The sequence below is a fragment of the Symphalangus syndactylus genome, chromosome 10 (assembly GCF_028878055.3).
Source record: "Symphalangus syndactylus isolate Jambi chromosome 10, NHGRI_mSymSyn1-v2.1_pri, whole genome shotgun sequence".
In the NCBI taxonomy this organism is placed as follows: domain Eukaryota; kingdom Metazoa; phylum Chordata; class Mammalia; order Primates; family Hylobatidae; genus Symphalangus; species Symphalangus syndactylus.
In genome coordinates, this window is record NC_072432.2 from 43,082,124 (window position 1) to 43,098,678 (window position 16,555).

Sequence of the window (16,555 nt, forward strand, 5' to 3'; positions counted from 1 at the left end):
TCATGCAAAATTACATATGACTAAAACAGATGTTCATGTCTTCTTTGTGATAGAAACAAGCAGGTGGTTCTGCGGATTGTAGAAAGGTGTCTTTGAAGTTAGTGTTAAGCAAACATAAAAATACCCAGGGAGTCTGTATTCCACTCAATACTCCTAGATTGTTTATAACACTTGATAAGTTTAAATCTTTTATCTAATTCCACACTATGCAAACAAACAGTTATTCCTAAATCATAGCTGTCTGCTGCAGTAATAGCATCACATTGCACCATTTAACAAGATTAATGACCTGTGCACAGCATCACTAAAACTTTCTCCTGTGGTACATCAATTATTGGTCTTCCTATTGAAAAGTACAATTTCACTTCATAAGAAATCCTCAGTGAAGAGATATCAAGTAACACCAAAAGCCCACAACAACAGAGCTCCAGCATCTCATAAAGCTTTCTGCACAGCTTGCTGGAAAACATATATATTATTTAACATTTTAGTAACCAGACACAAAACCAATGAGCCAAATGTGTTTTTGTTGTTGTTGTTGTTGTTGTTGCTGTTTGTTTTGAGACATGGTCTCGGTCTGTCGAGTGCAGTGGCATGATCCTGGCTCATTGCAACCTCCACCTTCCGGGTTCAAGCAATTCTCATGCATCAATCTCCTGGGTAGGTGGGAATACAGGCGTGCACCAACACACTAGGCTATTGTTTGTATTTTTTAATAGAGATGGGTTTTCACTATATTGGCCAGGCTGGTCTCGAACTTCTGGACTCAAGTGATCTACCCGCCTCAGCCTGCCAAAGTGCCAGGATTACAGATGTGAGCCACAGTGCCCGGCCCAGAGATTATACTTAAATGGCTTTTACACTTAAGAAATAGTGCTCTGTCCCTCCTTTGCAGTGCTTTGGTACATGTTTGGTAAGAGCCTGTTTTTTTTCCAGCGGTGCTTCAAACTCATCTTGAACATTCCAGTCCACCAGAGAACTCTAGAACATGGTGAGTTTGAAGGCTGGAAGGGTGGAAGGAGAGGAATGTGGAACAGGAGGAAGAGTCAGGAAAGGCAGGACTCATTTCCTCCTTCCTAGCCGCTCCTTTCCAGACCTATGTAGGTTTCACCACTATAGACTTAGAGCCAAGCTGAAGGTGGATTTGTTCAAATCACATCTCATCATCCTTATTAACAAAGACACCCAGCATAGTCAGGCATCTCAACTAGGTCAACTTGTGTCACTTTAACATGCCTACTTTTTTCTCTAATCAAAATGGGAGAATGCTGTAATGGGTTTGTTACAGAGAAAAATTATGACGCTTTAAAAACACACACAGAGAAATAATAGGTTTTATGCAAATGTCAAGACATTATAAATAAAGAAAATAATGTTATTTGTTATGCAGGCTAAACACTGACTGACCCACTCAACATATTCTGGAAGTGGCAAAATAAAATTGGAAAAGTAGAACAAGTAATTTAACATACTACACTTATCTCCGTATAAATTACTGCAATGAGGCGCCATCACCATCACCATCAAAACAAAGAAGAATTCCTACAATGAATATGTGGAATTTTGGCTAAAAAAGCAAAGTCTATTTAGAAGTCAGTCACAGCCACATGGTTACCTCAAGCCTTACCTCATCACTGCTCCACCGGTTTGGGAATGAGGGGCGCAACTTCTTGATGCACACAATCTCCCTCATGTCCTCATAAGAGGGGTCACTGGGCACTAAGTCATGATAAGGAAGCTGGTATTCTTCCACTATACCTAAAAATATGTTGTTACTATTATTATTATAATTATTTTCTGTGAAGTAGAAATAAAAGTCTAACAGTTCTCAAAGGGAAAGTGCTATCAGTATTACAGACAAGTTCAGGCAGAAAAATAGCAAAATAAATCTTGAAAAATATTTACCCAAATGGTACTTAATCTAATTTAGAAAAAATAAATACAAAGCCCAATGAAAAATATTATCATAGGTCTTCAAGCCTTTCTTTCCTAATTTCCAAAAGCTAAGTAAAACAAGCATCTTAAATTTATTTAATATAGATTTGAAGAACAAATTAAAAGACAAATCTATATTAAATCTCAATGCAAATCTGCAAGACATATCCTGAACTCATACTACATAATATGTGACTGTTTCTATTACTATAGTATGAAACTATGAATATCATAATAAATTCAGAAGTGTATCCTACTTGAACAAAATGTCAGATTTACATTTTTTCTGCTTAATTGTAGGAATGTGGTTTTGCACATTAAAAATTTAGAAAATTACAGACACCCAAAAATATTAACCATGAATTTTTTAGGTTCAAGGATTGTCTGATTTTTTTTCTATATTTATCCAAATTTTCAGTAAGGAATACATTACTATTAGAAAAAATATGTATTGTTAAAAGAAAAGAAATACAAATCTATAGCATCTTCATAAAAATGCACACTAAACTTTCATTTTATTGTTCCTAGTATTTCTACCTTTTTCCTCTTATCCTTTAAAAATGCAGGCTTCTAGTGTCTTCTTTTTTACCTTCTCAGATTAACTACTCATAATAATTACATTAGAGGCTGCTGCTCTGAACAATCTTTCGGGAGCACCCGTCCTCCCTATCCTAAATCATCTTTTATAGAAATATCATTGCTTTTCATCTGAAGAAGATGATGCCGTCAAGTTGGCAGATTATATACCACATCGTTAAATTCACTGGGGGCTTACTCTGCCAAAATCTGGGGTCTGTGTTATGTTCTTTCTTGTAAACTCAAATCTGTTATAAAATCATCAAAGACCAGAAGGTTCAGAAGTTTTTTCAGACCATTCCAACTCACCATTTGTCCTGTGTCCTGCTGTGACCACAGAGCTTAATTATATGTATTATCTATGTTAATATTTCCTTTCACTGTGTTTTACCTCCACATGAGATAAGTAAAGTACTGGGCCTAACACTCAGGATGTGCTCTGCTTCATTTCAGTTCTTTCTCCCTTTCTCATTCTCAGGACCATGGCCCTGGAAACAGCCTGAAGGCAAAGCCCACATCTCTTTAACCAGTCTCCTATTTTCCGCTGGTGGATGGACTGATGGATGGGGTGGGGTAGGTGTATCTACTACAACAGACAAAGGCAGAGCCCACCACTTAAAATTATGAATTAATCAAATCTAACTGTTGAATAATAGGCCTTATTCTTTTCTCCATGTCATGTAATCAAGTTTTCAAAATTTCCTGTTAGCTGCCATTTAACTCTGTGTTTGAAACCTCAAACCTTTCTATCTTTCTTCTCCTTTAAAAGATGGAAAGGCCTACATCTGGATGTGTCTCTTTCACCCAAAAGGGCCTGGACGAGAAAGATAAGCCCAAAAAAACTTCTAATATCTTCATAAAGTTTTAGCAAATAGAATTCTGTGTGCTTTGCCTCTCTGGAAAAATAAAATCACTTATTGAGAGCTTCCTCCATCCCAGTTGTGGAAATAGGTATACTATATAAATTATCTTATTAAATTCTCGCAAATGCATTTCTGAGATGACATTATTCTCCACACTACTCAGATGAGGAAACTTGGCTCTCAGGAGTTAAGTAACTTGCCCAAGTCCATTCAGTTGGTATGGGGCAGAGCAGGGACTCCAACACCTCTAACAATAAGGCAACATTATTGCAAATCTCCACATCCAAATCTCCATATCCAAAGACAGCCCTAGCAAAGCAAATTAATACCCTAGCAGAGCAATTAATACCTTACTGTTTATATAAAGCTACCTTGTTTTTAAGCTGAGAATAATTTCTCCTGTATTTGGCCCACAGGCTTTCAAATATAGGCTTCCTGTAGCCCTGTTTGTTTTAGATGTTCAAGAAAACATAATTAGAAAAATAACCTTGTTCTCTACACCTTCAACTTCCATAAAGCTATCTTAATTAAGTATAAGCATATTATTTTTTAAAAGGCTCGTCTACTTGTTTTTTTTTTTTCTTTTTAAATACAGACTGGGTTCCAGTCTATTGCCCAGATTAGTCCTCAACTCCTTGCTTCAAGCGATCCTCCCTACTTGGCCTCCCAAAATGCTGGGATTGCAAATGTGAGGCTTATCTACTCTTTATAATGTGTGAAATCAAGGCATAGACAATTTGTTAAATTTTTTGGTTACTTCTTCTTTACACTTAGAATGAGAAATTTATTCAATATCTGGTTAGAGAAAATGTCCTGCATTAACTTTCCTTTTGGACAAAATAGTTCTCACTTCAGAAAGAATGTGTTCTATTTCAAATTTCTTACAACAGGTTCAGAATTCCCAAAGTGATTATTAGAAGGCACTGTGCCACTGATGATGATCTTTCTATCAAAGTGTGAATGCAGGTTGATTAACTGTTTCTTCTTTATATTTAAATATGAACCTAAAGATGTTATGGCTCTACCAACCAAAATGAAAATTATTAATAGTAATAATAGCTAATATGTATTGAGTGCTAATTATGTGCCAGGCAGTTCTCATTATCTTTACATTGAAACCATACAACCACAGAAGCGGATACAGTAATTCACTTCTCATCTTTAAGAGGACTCTGAAACAAAGAAAAGTTTATAACCTGTCCAGGGCATCACAGATAAATAGCAGGAACAAGAACAAATCTCAGTACTAGTTAAGTGCATGCTGCACTTTCAGAATCTTCAGCAAGCTCATGTTTTCATGAAGATAGATTTAAATTGGCCATTATGAGGAACAGCAGCAGCATCAAGGCTTTTTAATGAGCACAACCATGGAATAATATACAGAGGACTTGACACAGAAAAGCCAAAGATTCAGCTCCTTGCCAAAAAGGTGTCAGAATTTACTCGAAGACAGACTGTGCAGCAATCAAAATAGTACAAGTAATAATACTTCTGAATATTTAAATATGTCTTCTTGTTTATTATAATTGGTTTTACTAGGGAATCCTCATATGTGTAGAGAAAACAATATCATAAAAAAAATACTCTGATACTTTAATTTCCTTTTGATAAAAAACTGATGTTTTCAAATTGCTTTATGGGGAAGTTTTATAAAAAATACAGAAAGTAAGAAATGGGTGTCCCATCCCACATTTATGTCCTACTGTCATCTCTGCAGAGGAAATCCCAGGGAATGGAGTTGGGGATGGGGCCCAGCAGCTAGGTGAGAATAAACTGGCAGGGACAGAAAAGGGGGTTTGATTTGATCGAGTAACTGCTGGAGGAAGAACCCAAGAGAGAAATGAGACAATACACAGAGCAGAAAACAGTGATGCTTGAAAAGGCAGGGGAAGCTGACAGTGTGTCTAGTGGCAGGTGGAGGAAGGAAGCAGTCAAAGATTATTCTAGGATGTCGAATATAATTTCCTGGAAGCACTGTGACTGCATCAACAGAAATAAAGGGGAAAATAAAACCATATCTTATAGACAGTATGATAACTTTGATTTCTGATCAGAAAGAAAGTATTTGTAGTAGCTCCAATAGAAGCTTTTCAAAGACAGCACTGTTTCTTACCTCCTGATACACATCTCCTAGCAACCTCCCAAAGGATGAGGCCAAAACTATACATGTCAGCCATGATGTAAGACTGGAAGTGATTTCTGTTCAAGCTCTCGTCCAACACTTCTGGAGGCATATAGCGTTTGGTGCCAACTCGAGTGTTAGGTGGTATGTCAACTTCATTTGTATCACTAAGGAAAAAGTAAAGCAAAGCATTACAGCATTGAAGAGGACCAACAAAAACGAATCAAGGTGATTCTGAAACAATGGCTTTAGTTAGTGAAAGGCGGAAAACAAAAACTTTCCAGGGAATAAAAACAATTTCTTAAAGAATATTTCTTGCCAAAAGCTATATTAAATATTTACAGATTAAAACCCAATGAAAGGCAAGCTGGTACTGTGGTGCACGCCTGTAGGCCCAGCTATTCTGGAGGCTGAGGTGGGAGGACAGCTTGAGCCCAGAGGTTCAAGACCTGACTGGGCAACATAGTGAGATGCCATTTCTTAAAAAAAGTTAGAAAAAAAAAACAATGAAGATGAAACTCAGTCAGAACGAAGCTGCAGCATCTAAAATTGCATTACCAATAGATGAAATGTATACCCTAAACAACTGCTAAATATATATTAAATGTCAAAAAAAACCCTCTTCCTTCCCCTCCTATTTTAAAAACTTTACTCTTAAAATGGGGATGCACACATGACAATTTTGTGTGAAACAGTATTTTTTTTAAGCCAGCTGTTGTAAAGCTCTTAGATCTACAAACAAGTTTCAAAAGGGGAGAAGGAGAGAACCAACAAAGACATGCAATTGTTTTACTCTGACAAGGTGGGACATATAAAAAAGCTTTCTACTATCACTATTGTTTTATGAACCAAATAGCATTTAACTTTTTTTTTAAAGAAAGAAAACAATAATGGAATATAACATCTTTAACTTTCTGAAAATTTTACAACATGGCCCATTTACTATTCCTTCCCATAGACTGGGAAAGGAGTAATGACGGAGGGACAACAACCTGCACGCTGGCACTTGGGAACCATTGCCTCAGTGCGATGAGCTGGAGCCACAGTTCCAGCCCCTGTTCTAAGGGTGCTGAATGACTAGGCTGATGATTAAATGAGATGACATGTACAAGCCCTGCCAACATGGTACTAGGCACATATTAGATACTTAAGTACTTGTACCTCATCAGAAAGTAAAGGAACTAGGTAGAAAAGTAACAAACCCTAGATATAACAGACGAACAGGCTATAACCAAATAAGGTATACTATAAAACCGAAAAGGTACAGAAACTCATTATTAAGCTGAACTCTGTGGAAAATCTTGGATAAACCGTTCTACCTCCTGATTCCCAAGAACTTTTTTTTTTTTTTTTTTTGCTTTTGCTTTTCATTACACTCTATTGACTCTCAAGCATTTACATGTTATTTCTCCTCAGCCTGGAAAACAGATTCATTTATCGAATATCACACTTATCCTGCTGTCATAGATAGTCAATACCAAAACACTAGTGGCTTCAGGAAAAAAAACAAAAATCAAAAACCTCTGGGTTTGATCTCATTGCCTTGACCACTTCTACAACATGAAATATGTGGTGTCATTTTTCGTCATTTGAGAATATTTTAAGTGTCACTCTGAATATCTCAAAATTTTTATATTTACTAAAACATAAAATATAAAACTTCATTTTAGAACTTTTTAAACTCACTTCCGGCTAAAATTCTTAATCTAAAATTTTATGTTTTAGATAAGATGACATATCAACAGATATGTCATCAGTGTACTCATTAGGCCCGTCATGGTTTTCTAGGTGCAATAATAACTAGCCTGCTTTCCTAAATAAAAGTTGTTAAAAAAAAAAAAAAGGTTAAAGTGTAATTAAAAAACAAAACAGCTGGTATTCCTTACCATATGCAAACATAGGTCCCAGTGTTCTGGGCTCTTTTCTAAAACTGGAAAAAGAAGTTAAAATGTTGATTCTCAGCACTTACTGTATAATAGAAAATTGTCATTTGTATGTGTAAATGATAAATGACAGGGGAGGAAAGTATGCTGAGAAGAGACTTAATGGTAAACTGGAAACATGTCAGATTGAATAGATGCTACAAAAGCTCCACTTCCATTTATAAAGCATGCTCTCCTCTTACTCCACCTGCTGACACCTCTCATGGGAGCAGAGTAGGGATTTCACTAATGTGTTGCCAGCATGTCCTAATTTTAATTTTTAATCATGAGGAAGATAGTGGTGGCCCAGGTAAGAAGTCCTGGGTCCCATGCAGAGAAATCAAACATGGGGGTTTGCAGATGAAAAGAAGATGGTTAAAGACCTCAATTGTATTCCAGAACAAGAAGAATCTTAAGACAATCCACACAGAAGGGCATTCAGAAAGGCCAAAGGTGTAATCTGACCACAGTTGATAAAGATTTTAGGCAATTTCATTCCATTCTTACTCTTAGCTCCTTAATGTTTATTTGGATTTGGGAGGTCAGGAAAAGATAATGGAATGTGTGATGTAGAGATATCTATTAGAAAAATGAAAGGTAATTGTGACCTAATAATAGAATTAAAATTTGTGACAGCTGGACTATACATAGTTCATCTCTAAATTCTTTTTCTCAAACACTGCACAAACATACACTCAAGGATTTTGAATGTCCACCAAATGCCAAAAATCAGTCCCTTACACAGTCCCTTAAATACATATGCATGTTCAGCAACAAGCCATCTCTCTCCTCCCCTTCCTCTCCCACCCTAGACGTTTGCCCTAGTAGTAGCTGAATAAATCTTCTCCCTAGTAACATTTGAATAAGTAATTTGTTTTCCAACTTAAGACTATCAACTCCTTTGAGCCCCAAATACTTGTCATAGTCATTTGGTATATCCCCGAAGAGCATAGCCCCAATCCTTCTCCATTCGCAGTGTGTCTTGCACATGACAGGAAAATAACGTACTTTAAATGAAAGAAGGAAAAGGTTTGTTTACACTAAACTTTGCTATGGATAATTTAAAGGGAAATGTAAGAATCTCTGGACTGTATGGGCCATAAAATGAGATCTTACCAATTTCTAGAAGGATAAATAGAATTTTGTTGAGCAAACTAATTTTGTGAAAGATCACTATCAACCTATTGGCAAGTGCCTTTAGCACTACACTTAAACAACAAACATGAGAATTATAGGTAATCCATATTTGATACTGTAAAGTGTCAGATCCTACAAAACATTTAGCTCTGCCCCTTCTTCCCTCAGGCACGTTTCTATAATTGAAAGGCATTAGACTACATTTCTTTCTTAGATTTTCAGTAACATCATTTTACCTATTCCCAAATAACGGCAGGGAAAAATCGAGCTTGTGTTAATCCTAAAGCCAAAAATAGAAATAAATGTGATTTAACACTGGGGTGCCAAGAATAAAGGAAGAAAAAGAGAATGGAAGTAGAGTCAGATGGTGTGGTACACGTGAGAACAGACAATACAACAGACGGAAAGTTCTAGGAGAAAGAAGGAGGCAGAAAAGGGCAGTGTGCCTTCTGCACTAGCTTCCTCTAGGCTCCTGGTCCACAGAGGGCTATAGAGGGCAGAAACAAGGTTGACAAGAAAAGACAGATACTGCACAAGGGCTGTAGACTCAGACAATAATTCCAACCCCACACAATAATCCTACGTACTGCAGTAGCTACATACATATGAAGTCAGATTATAAAATTATACAGAGGAGACATAAATAGGATACTGGTTACTTCTGGGAAGGATAGCAGGAAATGAGAAAGGAACGGGACTGCAACAGGGCTATCTTCAACATTTTATTTATTTTAAAAAGAAAAACCAGAGAAAAACAAGGTAAATTGCTAACATCTGTTCATATTAAATTATTACATGGGCGTCTCACTTTTATACTCTTTTGTATGTTTATAATATATCACAAATATAAGTATATATAATATATTTCTAAGTATAGTATAAGTTAAAAGAACCAAGCAGGATCCAGAACTAGAAAAATGTACATTTCAAAGATTACAGGATAGGTTATAGCATAAGGATGGGAAGAACAAAAGTGATATAAATAAACTGGATAAAATTACAGAGAAAATGAGCTGCTGCGAAGGAGAACTGAAAATATCCCACTAAAAACAAGAGTGTTGCATTCACTACAGAAGAAATGTTATCTCTCTTCTTCTTTCCCATGGAGAAGGGTTGGAAATATGTACATAAAGGGGTCATTATTAAAGAGTAGGGTTCAGAGAATTATAAGAGTAGACAATTTTGCTCTTTTATACTTCAATAATCAATGCTGCCACTAGATCCAATATGGCTTTTGTCCCTGTTAATGTGAGTATTAAAGAGATTCAGACTTAAGTAAAATTAGAAGGAAATGGAAAATACAATTTGAGGAAAATAAAATAAAGAGATGTCAGATAAATTCCTCTCCAGGAGAAAAGCTTTGTTTTCAAATCATGTTTTAATGAGTATTTAAAGAAAAAAAAAAGGCCTGGTGTGGTGGCTCACGCCTGTAATCTCAGTATTTTGGAAGGCCGAGGCAGGTGGATTGCTTGAGTCCAGGAGTTCAAGACCAGCCTGGGCAACATGGTGAAACCCCGGCTCTACTAAAAATACAAAAATTTGCTGGGTGTGGTGGCACATGCCTGTAGTCCCAGCTACTTGCGAGGCTGAAGCAGGAGGATCACTTGAGCCCAGGAGGCAGAGGTTGCAGTGAGCCAAGATCACACCACTGCACTCTAGCCTGGGCAACAGAGGGAGACCTCATCTCAAAAAATCAATAAACATTTAGGGACAGTGGGGATAGAACAGGATAAAATGAAAATGTCTACAATTTTCTGAGTAAGAAATGAGAGCCTGGGGGTAAAGGGGAAGTCAGTGAGGGATAAAAAGGGTTCTGCTAGCCTAGGGTCATAAGATATTAAGCCCTGTAGGGGTAAAAAAAAAAAAAAAAAAAAAAAAAAAAGGGAGAAATGTCCAGGTGGACTAAATTTTATGTACTATCTTCCATCACAATCTCCAGTAAAAACATCTTTGAACCTGAGCTGTTCGTATTTTGGAAGCCAGGAACCAGCAACTATATAACGTGGAAAAGGCACAACATATATGGGAGCTATCAGCTGACAATGCAAAGTGGAAAACAACTCCTTTGAATTCCCAGACAAGCAGTGAATAATGCTGAGTTCCCTACTATACCAGGTAGGAATGAGGTTAATGTCTGCATTCATCTGGATCTCAAAATGCAGGGCTGCTCTCAGCTAGGATTATTTAAAGAGGCCAGAAAACCAAGTTCATATTTCTGACCAAAGTCACCTGAATGACAGTGGTATGATATAGAAAATGCCAGCAAGGTAGAGTATGAGGTCTACATTGATAATCAAAGGGCTTCATAAGTCTATGGACACTCCAAGTGGCTCTTCTACCCCAGGGAAGACACTAACAAAGTGACAGTTCTGAAGGTTATGGTTTTGAGGGTAGGGAAGGGGAGCAAAGGGAAAGACTCTGAGAGAGAGAGAGAGACAAGAAAATTAAAAGACACACAAAACTATGATTTTCCTCTTCTCCTCTGAAGGTGCCAGGGAAGGACATACCAAGGAGGAGGTGATGGGAGCCACTCACTCTGCCAGGAGACATATTTTAGCCACTGACATTGTTTAGAATTGTGGCACATGGTGACAAAGTAGGATTTTAATCAGTTTTATTATCGACAGTGTACTCCCTTCCTGCCTGTGCCTGGTGTACCGCCCCTGGCGTGCCCCTTAGCACAGCACTGCTGGCTGCTATGGCGTGTGTGCACTGCAGGTGTTAGTGTATAACTGTGGGAGGGAAGTCATGGGGCTGCTTGTGTGTGCAGAAAGGCTGAAAGTGGAGCCTTCAGCTGGGATCCTGAGCAGGTTGGAGAATGAAACATAAGCACCCCAGTGGACTCAGGGAACAGTGCATGCCTTAAGCTCTTGACTATCATGCATTAAATGAGGGCAGGCAAAAGATTTTTGTTTTGGTGGCAAGGAGTAAGGGGGAGTTTTTTAAAAATATAGTATCTCTTTAGCCTTATAATATATTAAATGTTTTTCATGTTAATTAAGCCTTTTAGTTATAAACCTAAACCCAGAAATTCTGGCTAAAAGTGTTATGTTAAAAAAAAAAAAAAAAGAGCCCCCACTGCTTGACTGAGCACAGGGCACCTTCCCCACTGTACCATAAACTGAAGTAAGAGTCTCATGAAAGTCCTAAGCACAGCCCGCTGTGGCAATGAGAGGTGAGCGCAGGGAAAGAGCTGCTAGCTCCAGCAAGGTGGCTCTACCTCGTTGAGCCTTTGGGCACATGCGGGTGGTCCTCCTGCTGGATGTTGTTGATGCCTAAAACAGAGAGAGGAAAGGGAAAGAGAGGAAGTAGGGAGGTAAAAAAAAAAACGTAATAGACAGGAGAAAGAAAAGAGAAGCAAACACTGTACACCTTAAAAAATCTAAAAAGTTTCTTATGAAATAAGAACTGCACTTTAAAGAATGTGTGAAAAAAAAGGAGGCATGAGAAGACATGTGAAGGAGGCCATGGGTTTGCTTGTGGCTTGTGATGTCTGAAATTAACTCCCCATTACATATACTACAGGATGTTAAATACTCTCTCAGCAAGATGATTTTGATTCCCCAAAAGCATAAAAAATTCTCAACAGTCTATGGAAGAAGGGGCTGTGCACATCCCTGTGGGTTTCCTGTGGCATCCTGGAGATAGCTGAGGAACTGACTTGCAGAATTGAACTCTGACTGGCAGATGTTCACCAATAAGGGGAGTTTTCTGCAGCAACTTTCAAGATTCAGTGCTGCTATGAAATCTCAGGGTATCTTAGAAACAGAACTTTAGAACTAAAAAGTCTTCAACATAAGGTGGGCATGGCTGCAGAAACCTTGACTGGGAGTGTTCACTATGCCACGAATGAGCTTAGTTTTATGACTTTGGTGGGTCCTTTAGCCAAATCACACTGTAAAATGCAAACCAAAAGCAGTGCTAAAAAGAATCGCATCAGCAAGACTCAAGAAATTCAGTACCCTCCGAACTAAGCTACCCTATCTCTTTTGTATTTGGATAATTTCACAATCATCCACTGGACATCAGTGTGACAGCCTAGTCTTTATTGCAGGTTTTCTATTTAAATTTAATACCTGAGAGCCCTAAGCCAGGATTTATTTTTCCCATATGAAAATATTTTATTCTGACTCTGAAGTCTCAGAGGGGTTGCTGAATTCTTCAGAGTGAAAAGTGAAAAGCTTTGTAAGTTTCTTCAAGGCATTTCATGTGTCATTGTTTTCTCCTCCCAGTAGAGACTGAGGGTAATGGTGATGTCCGCCAGCACATCACCTGGATTAAATTTCTGCTGAGCAGGAAATGCATCGGCACTTACGTCACTGTCAAGAGAATGCATGAAAAAACCAATAGAGCATTTTAAAATTTATATGAGCAGGAAATCTCTAACGCACAGTCTGCTCCCTCTCTGTGGCTCTTCACTTCCCTGGGAGCCTTTCAGAAATGACTGAAAACCCTAAGAGAACACTTACCATTACACAGAGACCGTCTCACAGGAAGTTCTCATTTGAAGTCAGAGAATTCAGCACAGGGTAAGCTGTGACTCCACTTGTAATTAAAGTCTAAATATCCATGCATATGTGCACAAATACAATATAAAACAGTGAAAAAAAGAGTAGAAACTAAACAAAGACTTACAGCAAGTTTTAAAAATTAGGCTCAAAAACTGAGAAGAGCAAACTTTGAAACATAGAAAATAAAACTAGAAAAAGCACCTCTGAAATGATCAAATGTAACCTGCACGTAATGGAAGATGATGCTGAGGCCCAGTCACACAGCTAGGCTATGGCCATAGGAGTCTGCACAGCCAACATCTGAGCCATCATCTTCATCTCTTCATCTCTTGATGAACTAGTTAATATACGCCAAACAAACGTCTGAATTATCCCTTAAAATAGTCCCTCCACTTCCTAGAATCAGGGTTTGTATGAAATTTGAGAGGTCATTCAGTTCACTCTCCTTCCATTAAGCAGAACTAAGTTTCTATAATATAATAGATACTCACTTTCCTTTTTTGTTTTAAGGTCTATAAAGGAGATGAGTCTGTTACTTTGCTATTGCCTACATTTATTGATTCACAACAACGTTAGAATATCTATAATGGGTAACTCACTACGTCATGTTAAATGGGAAATCTATTAATTAAGTTGGCATATATCCTGCTCTCAGGATGTGCCATCACTGGTAGGAGAGATGAAGCACGTCCCAAAATAATTATAATACCAAGCAGACAAAGACCAGGAAATTAAAGAGTAGTACAGAAGATGCTGTCATTATTCTCAGCTGGGGATGAATCAAGTGACTTAGAGGTGATTCTGAGACTGGAGTAGGATACATGGAAAATCAGGGACTTTCCAAGCTAGGGACTGTGCAATCAAAAGCAAGGCAACAGCAAGCATGGGGTATATAAGGAGAAAATTCAAGCAGCTCAGTTTCGCAAAAGAAAGCATACAAATTGGAGAGTTTGTAGAATATAAGATTAAAAAGGTGGATTTCGTCCAGAATGTGTAGGATCTCTGGTGTTAGGAAAAAAGTTCTTTTTCCTTCATCCTGTGTTCCATATGGAATCATTTATCCACTAAAAGTTAAGTAATGAGCACCAGGGAAAGGCACTAGAAACACAAATCTGAAAAATGCATGTTATCTACTTTCAAGGGGCTTACTTTCCATTGGGAATGACAAATAAGTAGTCCATGATGACTATGTAACAGGCAAGACACTTCATGGTAATAAGCACAGAGTTACATTAGAAGACTTAAGAATGGAGACTAAAAACAGCAGGTGGAGAGGTTACAAGATGGCTGAATAGGAACAACTCCAGTCTACAGCTCCCAGCGTGAGCGACGCAGAAGATGAGTGATTTCTGCATTTCCAACTTAGGTACTGGGTTCATCTCACTGGGGCCTGTCAGACAGTGGGTGCAGCCCACAGAGTGTGAGCCGAAGCAGGACCGGGCATCGCCTCACCGGGAAGCGCAAGGGGTCAGGGAATTCCCTTTCCTAGCCAAGGGAAGCCATGACAGATAGTACGTGGAAAATTGGGACCTCCCACCCTAATACTGCACTTTTCCAACGGTCTTAGCAAACGGCACACCAGGAGATTATATCCCGTGCCTGGCTCGGAGGGCCCCACACCCACGGAGCCTCGCTCATTGCTAGCACAGCAGTCTGAGATTGAACTACAAGGTGGCAGCGAGGCTGGGGGAGGGGTGTCCACCATTGCTGAGGCTTCAGTAGGTAAACAAAGCAGCCAGGAAGCTCAAACTGGGTGGAGCCCACTGCAGCTCAAGGAGGTCTGCCTGCCTCTGTAGACTCCACCTCTGGAGGCAGAGTATAGCTGAACAAAAGCCAGCAGAAACTTCTGCAGACTTAAACATCCCTGTCTGACAGCTTTGAAGAGAGGAGTGGTTCTCCCAGCATGGAGTTTGAGATTGGAGAACGGACAGATTGCCTCCTCCAGTGGGTCCCTGACCCCCAAGTAGCTAAATGGGAGGCACCTCCCAGTAGGGGCCAACTGACACCTCATACAGCCAGGTGCCCCTCTAAGATGAAGCATCCAGAGGAAGGATCAGGCAGCAACATTTGCCATTCTGCAATATTTGCTGTTCTGCAGCCTTCGCTGGTGATACCCCGGCAAACAAGGTCTGGAGTGGACCTCCAGAAAACTCCAACAGACCTGCAGCTGAGGGTCCTGACTGTTAGAAGGAAAACTAACAAACAGAAAAGACATCCACACCAAAACCCCATCTGTACATCACCATCATCAAAGACTAAAGGCAGATAAAACCACAAAGATGGGGAAAAACCAGAGCAGAAAAGCTGAAAATTCTAAAAATCAGAGCGCCTCTTCTCCTCCAAAGGAATGCAGCTCCTCACCAGCAACGGAACAAAGCTGGGTGGAGAATGACTTTGATGAGTTGAGAGAAGAAGGCTTCAGACAATCGGCATTAACAAACTTCTCCGAGCTAAAGGAGGATGGCCAAACTCACTGCAAAGAAGCTGAAAACCGTGAAAAAAGATTAGACAAATGGCTAACTAGAATAAACAGCGCAGAGAAGACCTTAAATGACTTGATGGAGCTGAAAACCATGGGACGAGAACTACATGATGCATGCACAAGCTTCAGTAGCCGATTCGATCAAGTGGAAGAAAGGGTATCAGTGATGGAAGATCAAATGAATGAAATGAAGTGAGAAGAGAAGTGTAGAGAAAAAAGAATAAAAAGTAATGAACAAACCCTCCAAGAAATATGGGACTATGTGAAAAGACCAAATCTGCGTCTGATTGGTGTACCTGAAAGTGACGGGGAGAATGGAACCAAGTTGGAAAACACTCTGCAGGATATTATCCAGGAGAACTTTCCCAACCTAGAAAGGCAAGCCAAGCCAACATTCAAATTCAGGAAATACAGAGAACACCACAAAGATACTCCTCAAGAAGAGCAACTCCAAGACATAGAAATGTGAAATTCACCAAAGTTGAAATGAAGGAAAAAATGTTAAGGGCAGCCAGAGAGAAAGGTCGGGTTACCCACAAAGGGAAGCCCATCAAACTAACAGTGGATCTCTCGGCAGAAACTCCACAAGCCAGAAGAGAGTGGGGGCCAGTATTCAACATTCTTAAAGAAAACAATTTTCAACCCAGAATTTCATATCCAGCCAAACTAAGCTTCATAAGTGAAGGAGAAATAAAATACTTTACAGACAAGCAAACGCTGAGAGATTCTGTCACCATCAGGCCTGCCTTACAAGAGCTCCTGAAGGAAGCACTGAACATGGAAAGGAACAACCAGTACCAGCCACTGCAAAATCAGGCCAAACTGTAAAGACCATCGATGCCAGGAAGAAACTGCATCAACTAATGAGCAAAATATCCAGCTAACATCATAATGACAGGATCAAATTCACACATAACAATATTAACCTTAAACGTAAATGGGCTAAATGCTCCAATTAAAAGACACAGACTGGCAAATTGGATAAAGAGTCAAGACCCATCAGTGTG

At 39.0% G+C, this 16,555-nt stretch overlaps 1 protein-coding gene across 8 annotated transcripts in view; it reads right to left on the reverse strand.

Moving 5' to 3' along the window:
* Positions 1-16,555, reverse strand: part of BMPR1B (bone morphogenetic protein receptor type 1B) — a 398,805-nt gene that overhangs the window by 4,039 nt on the left and 378,211 nt on the right. For all 8 annotated transcript variants that reach the window (XM_055296979.2, XM_055296981.2, XM_055296980.2 and 5 more), the window contains 2 exons: positions 5,488-5,663; positions 1,628-1,758 (listed from right to left, as the gene is read on the reverse strand). In XM_055296979.2, the coding sequence (XP_055152954.1) occupies positions 1,628-1,758; positions 5,488-5,663 (307 nt within the window). The remainder of the gene's footprint in view (positions 1-1,627; positions 1,759-5,487; positions 5,664-16,555) is intronic.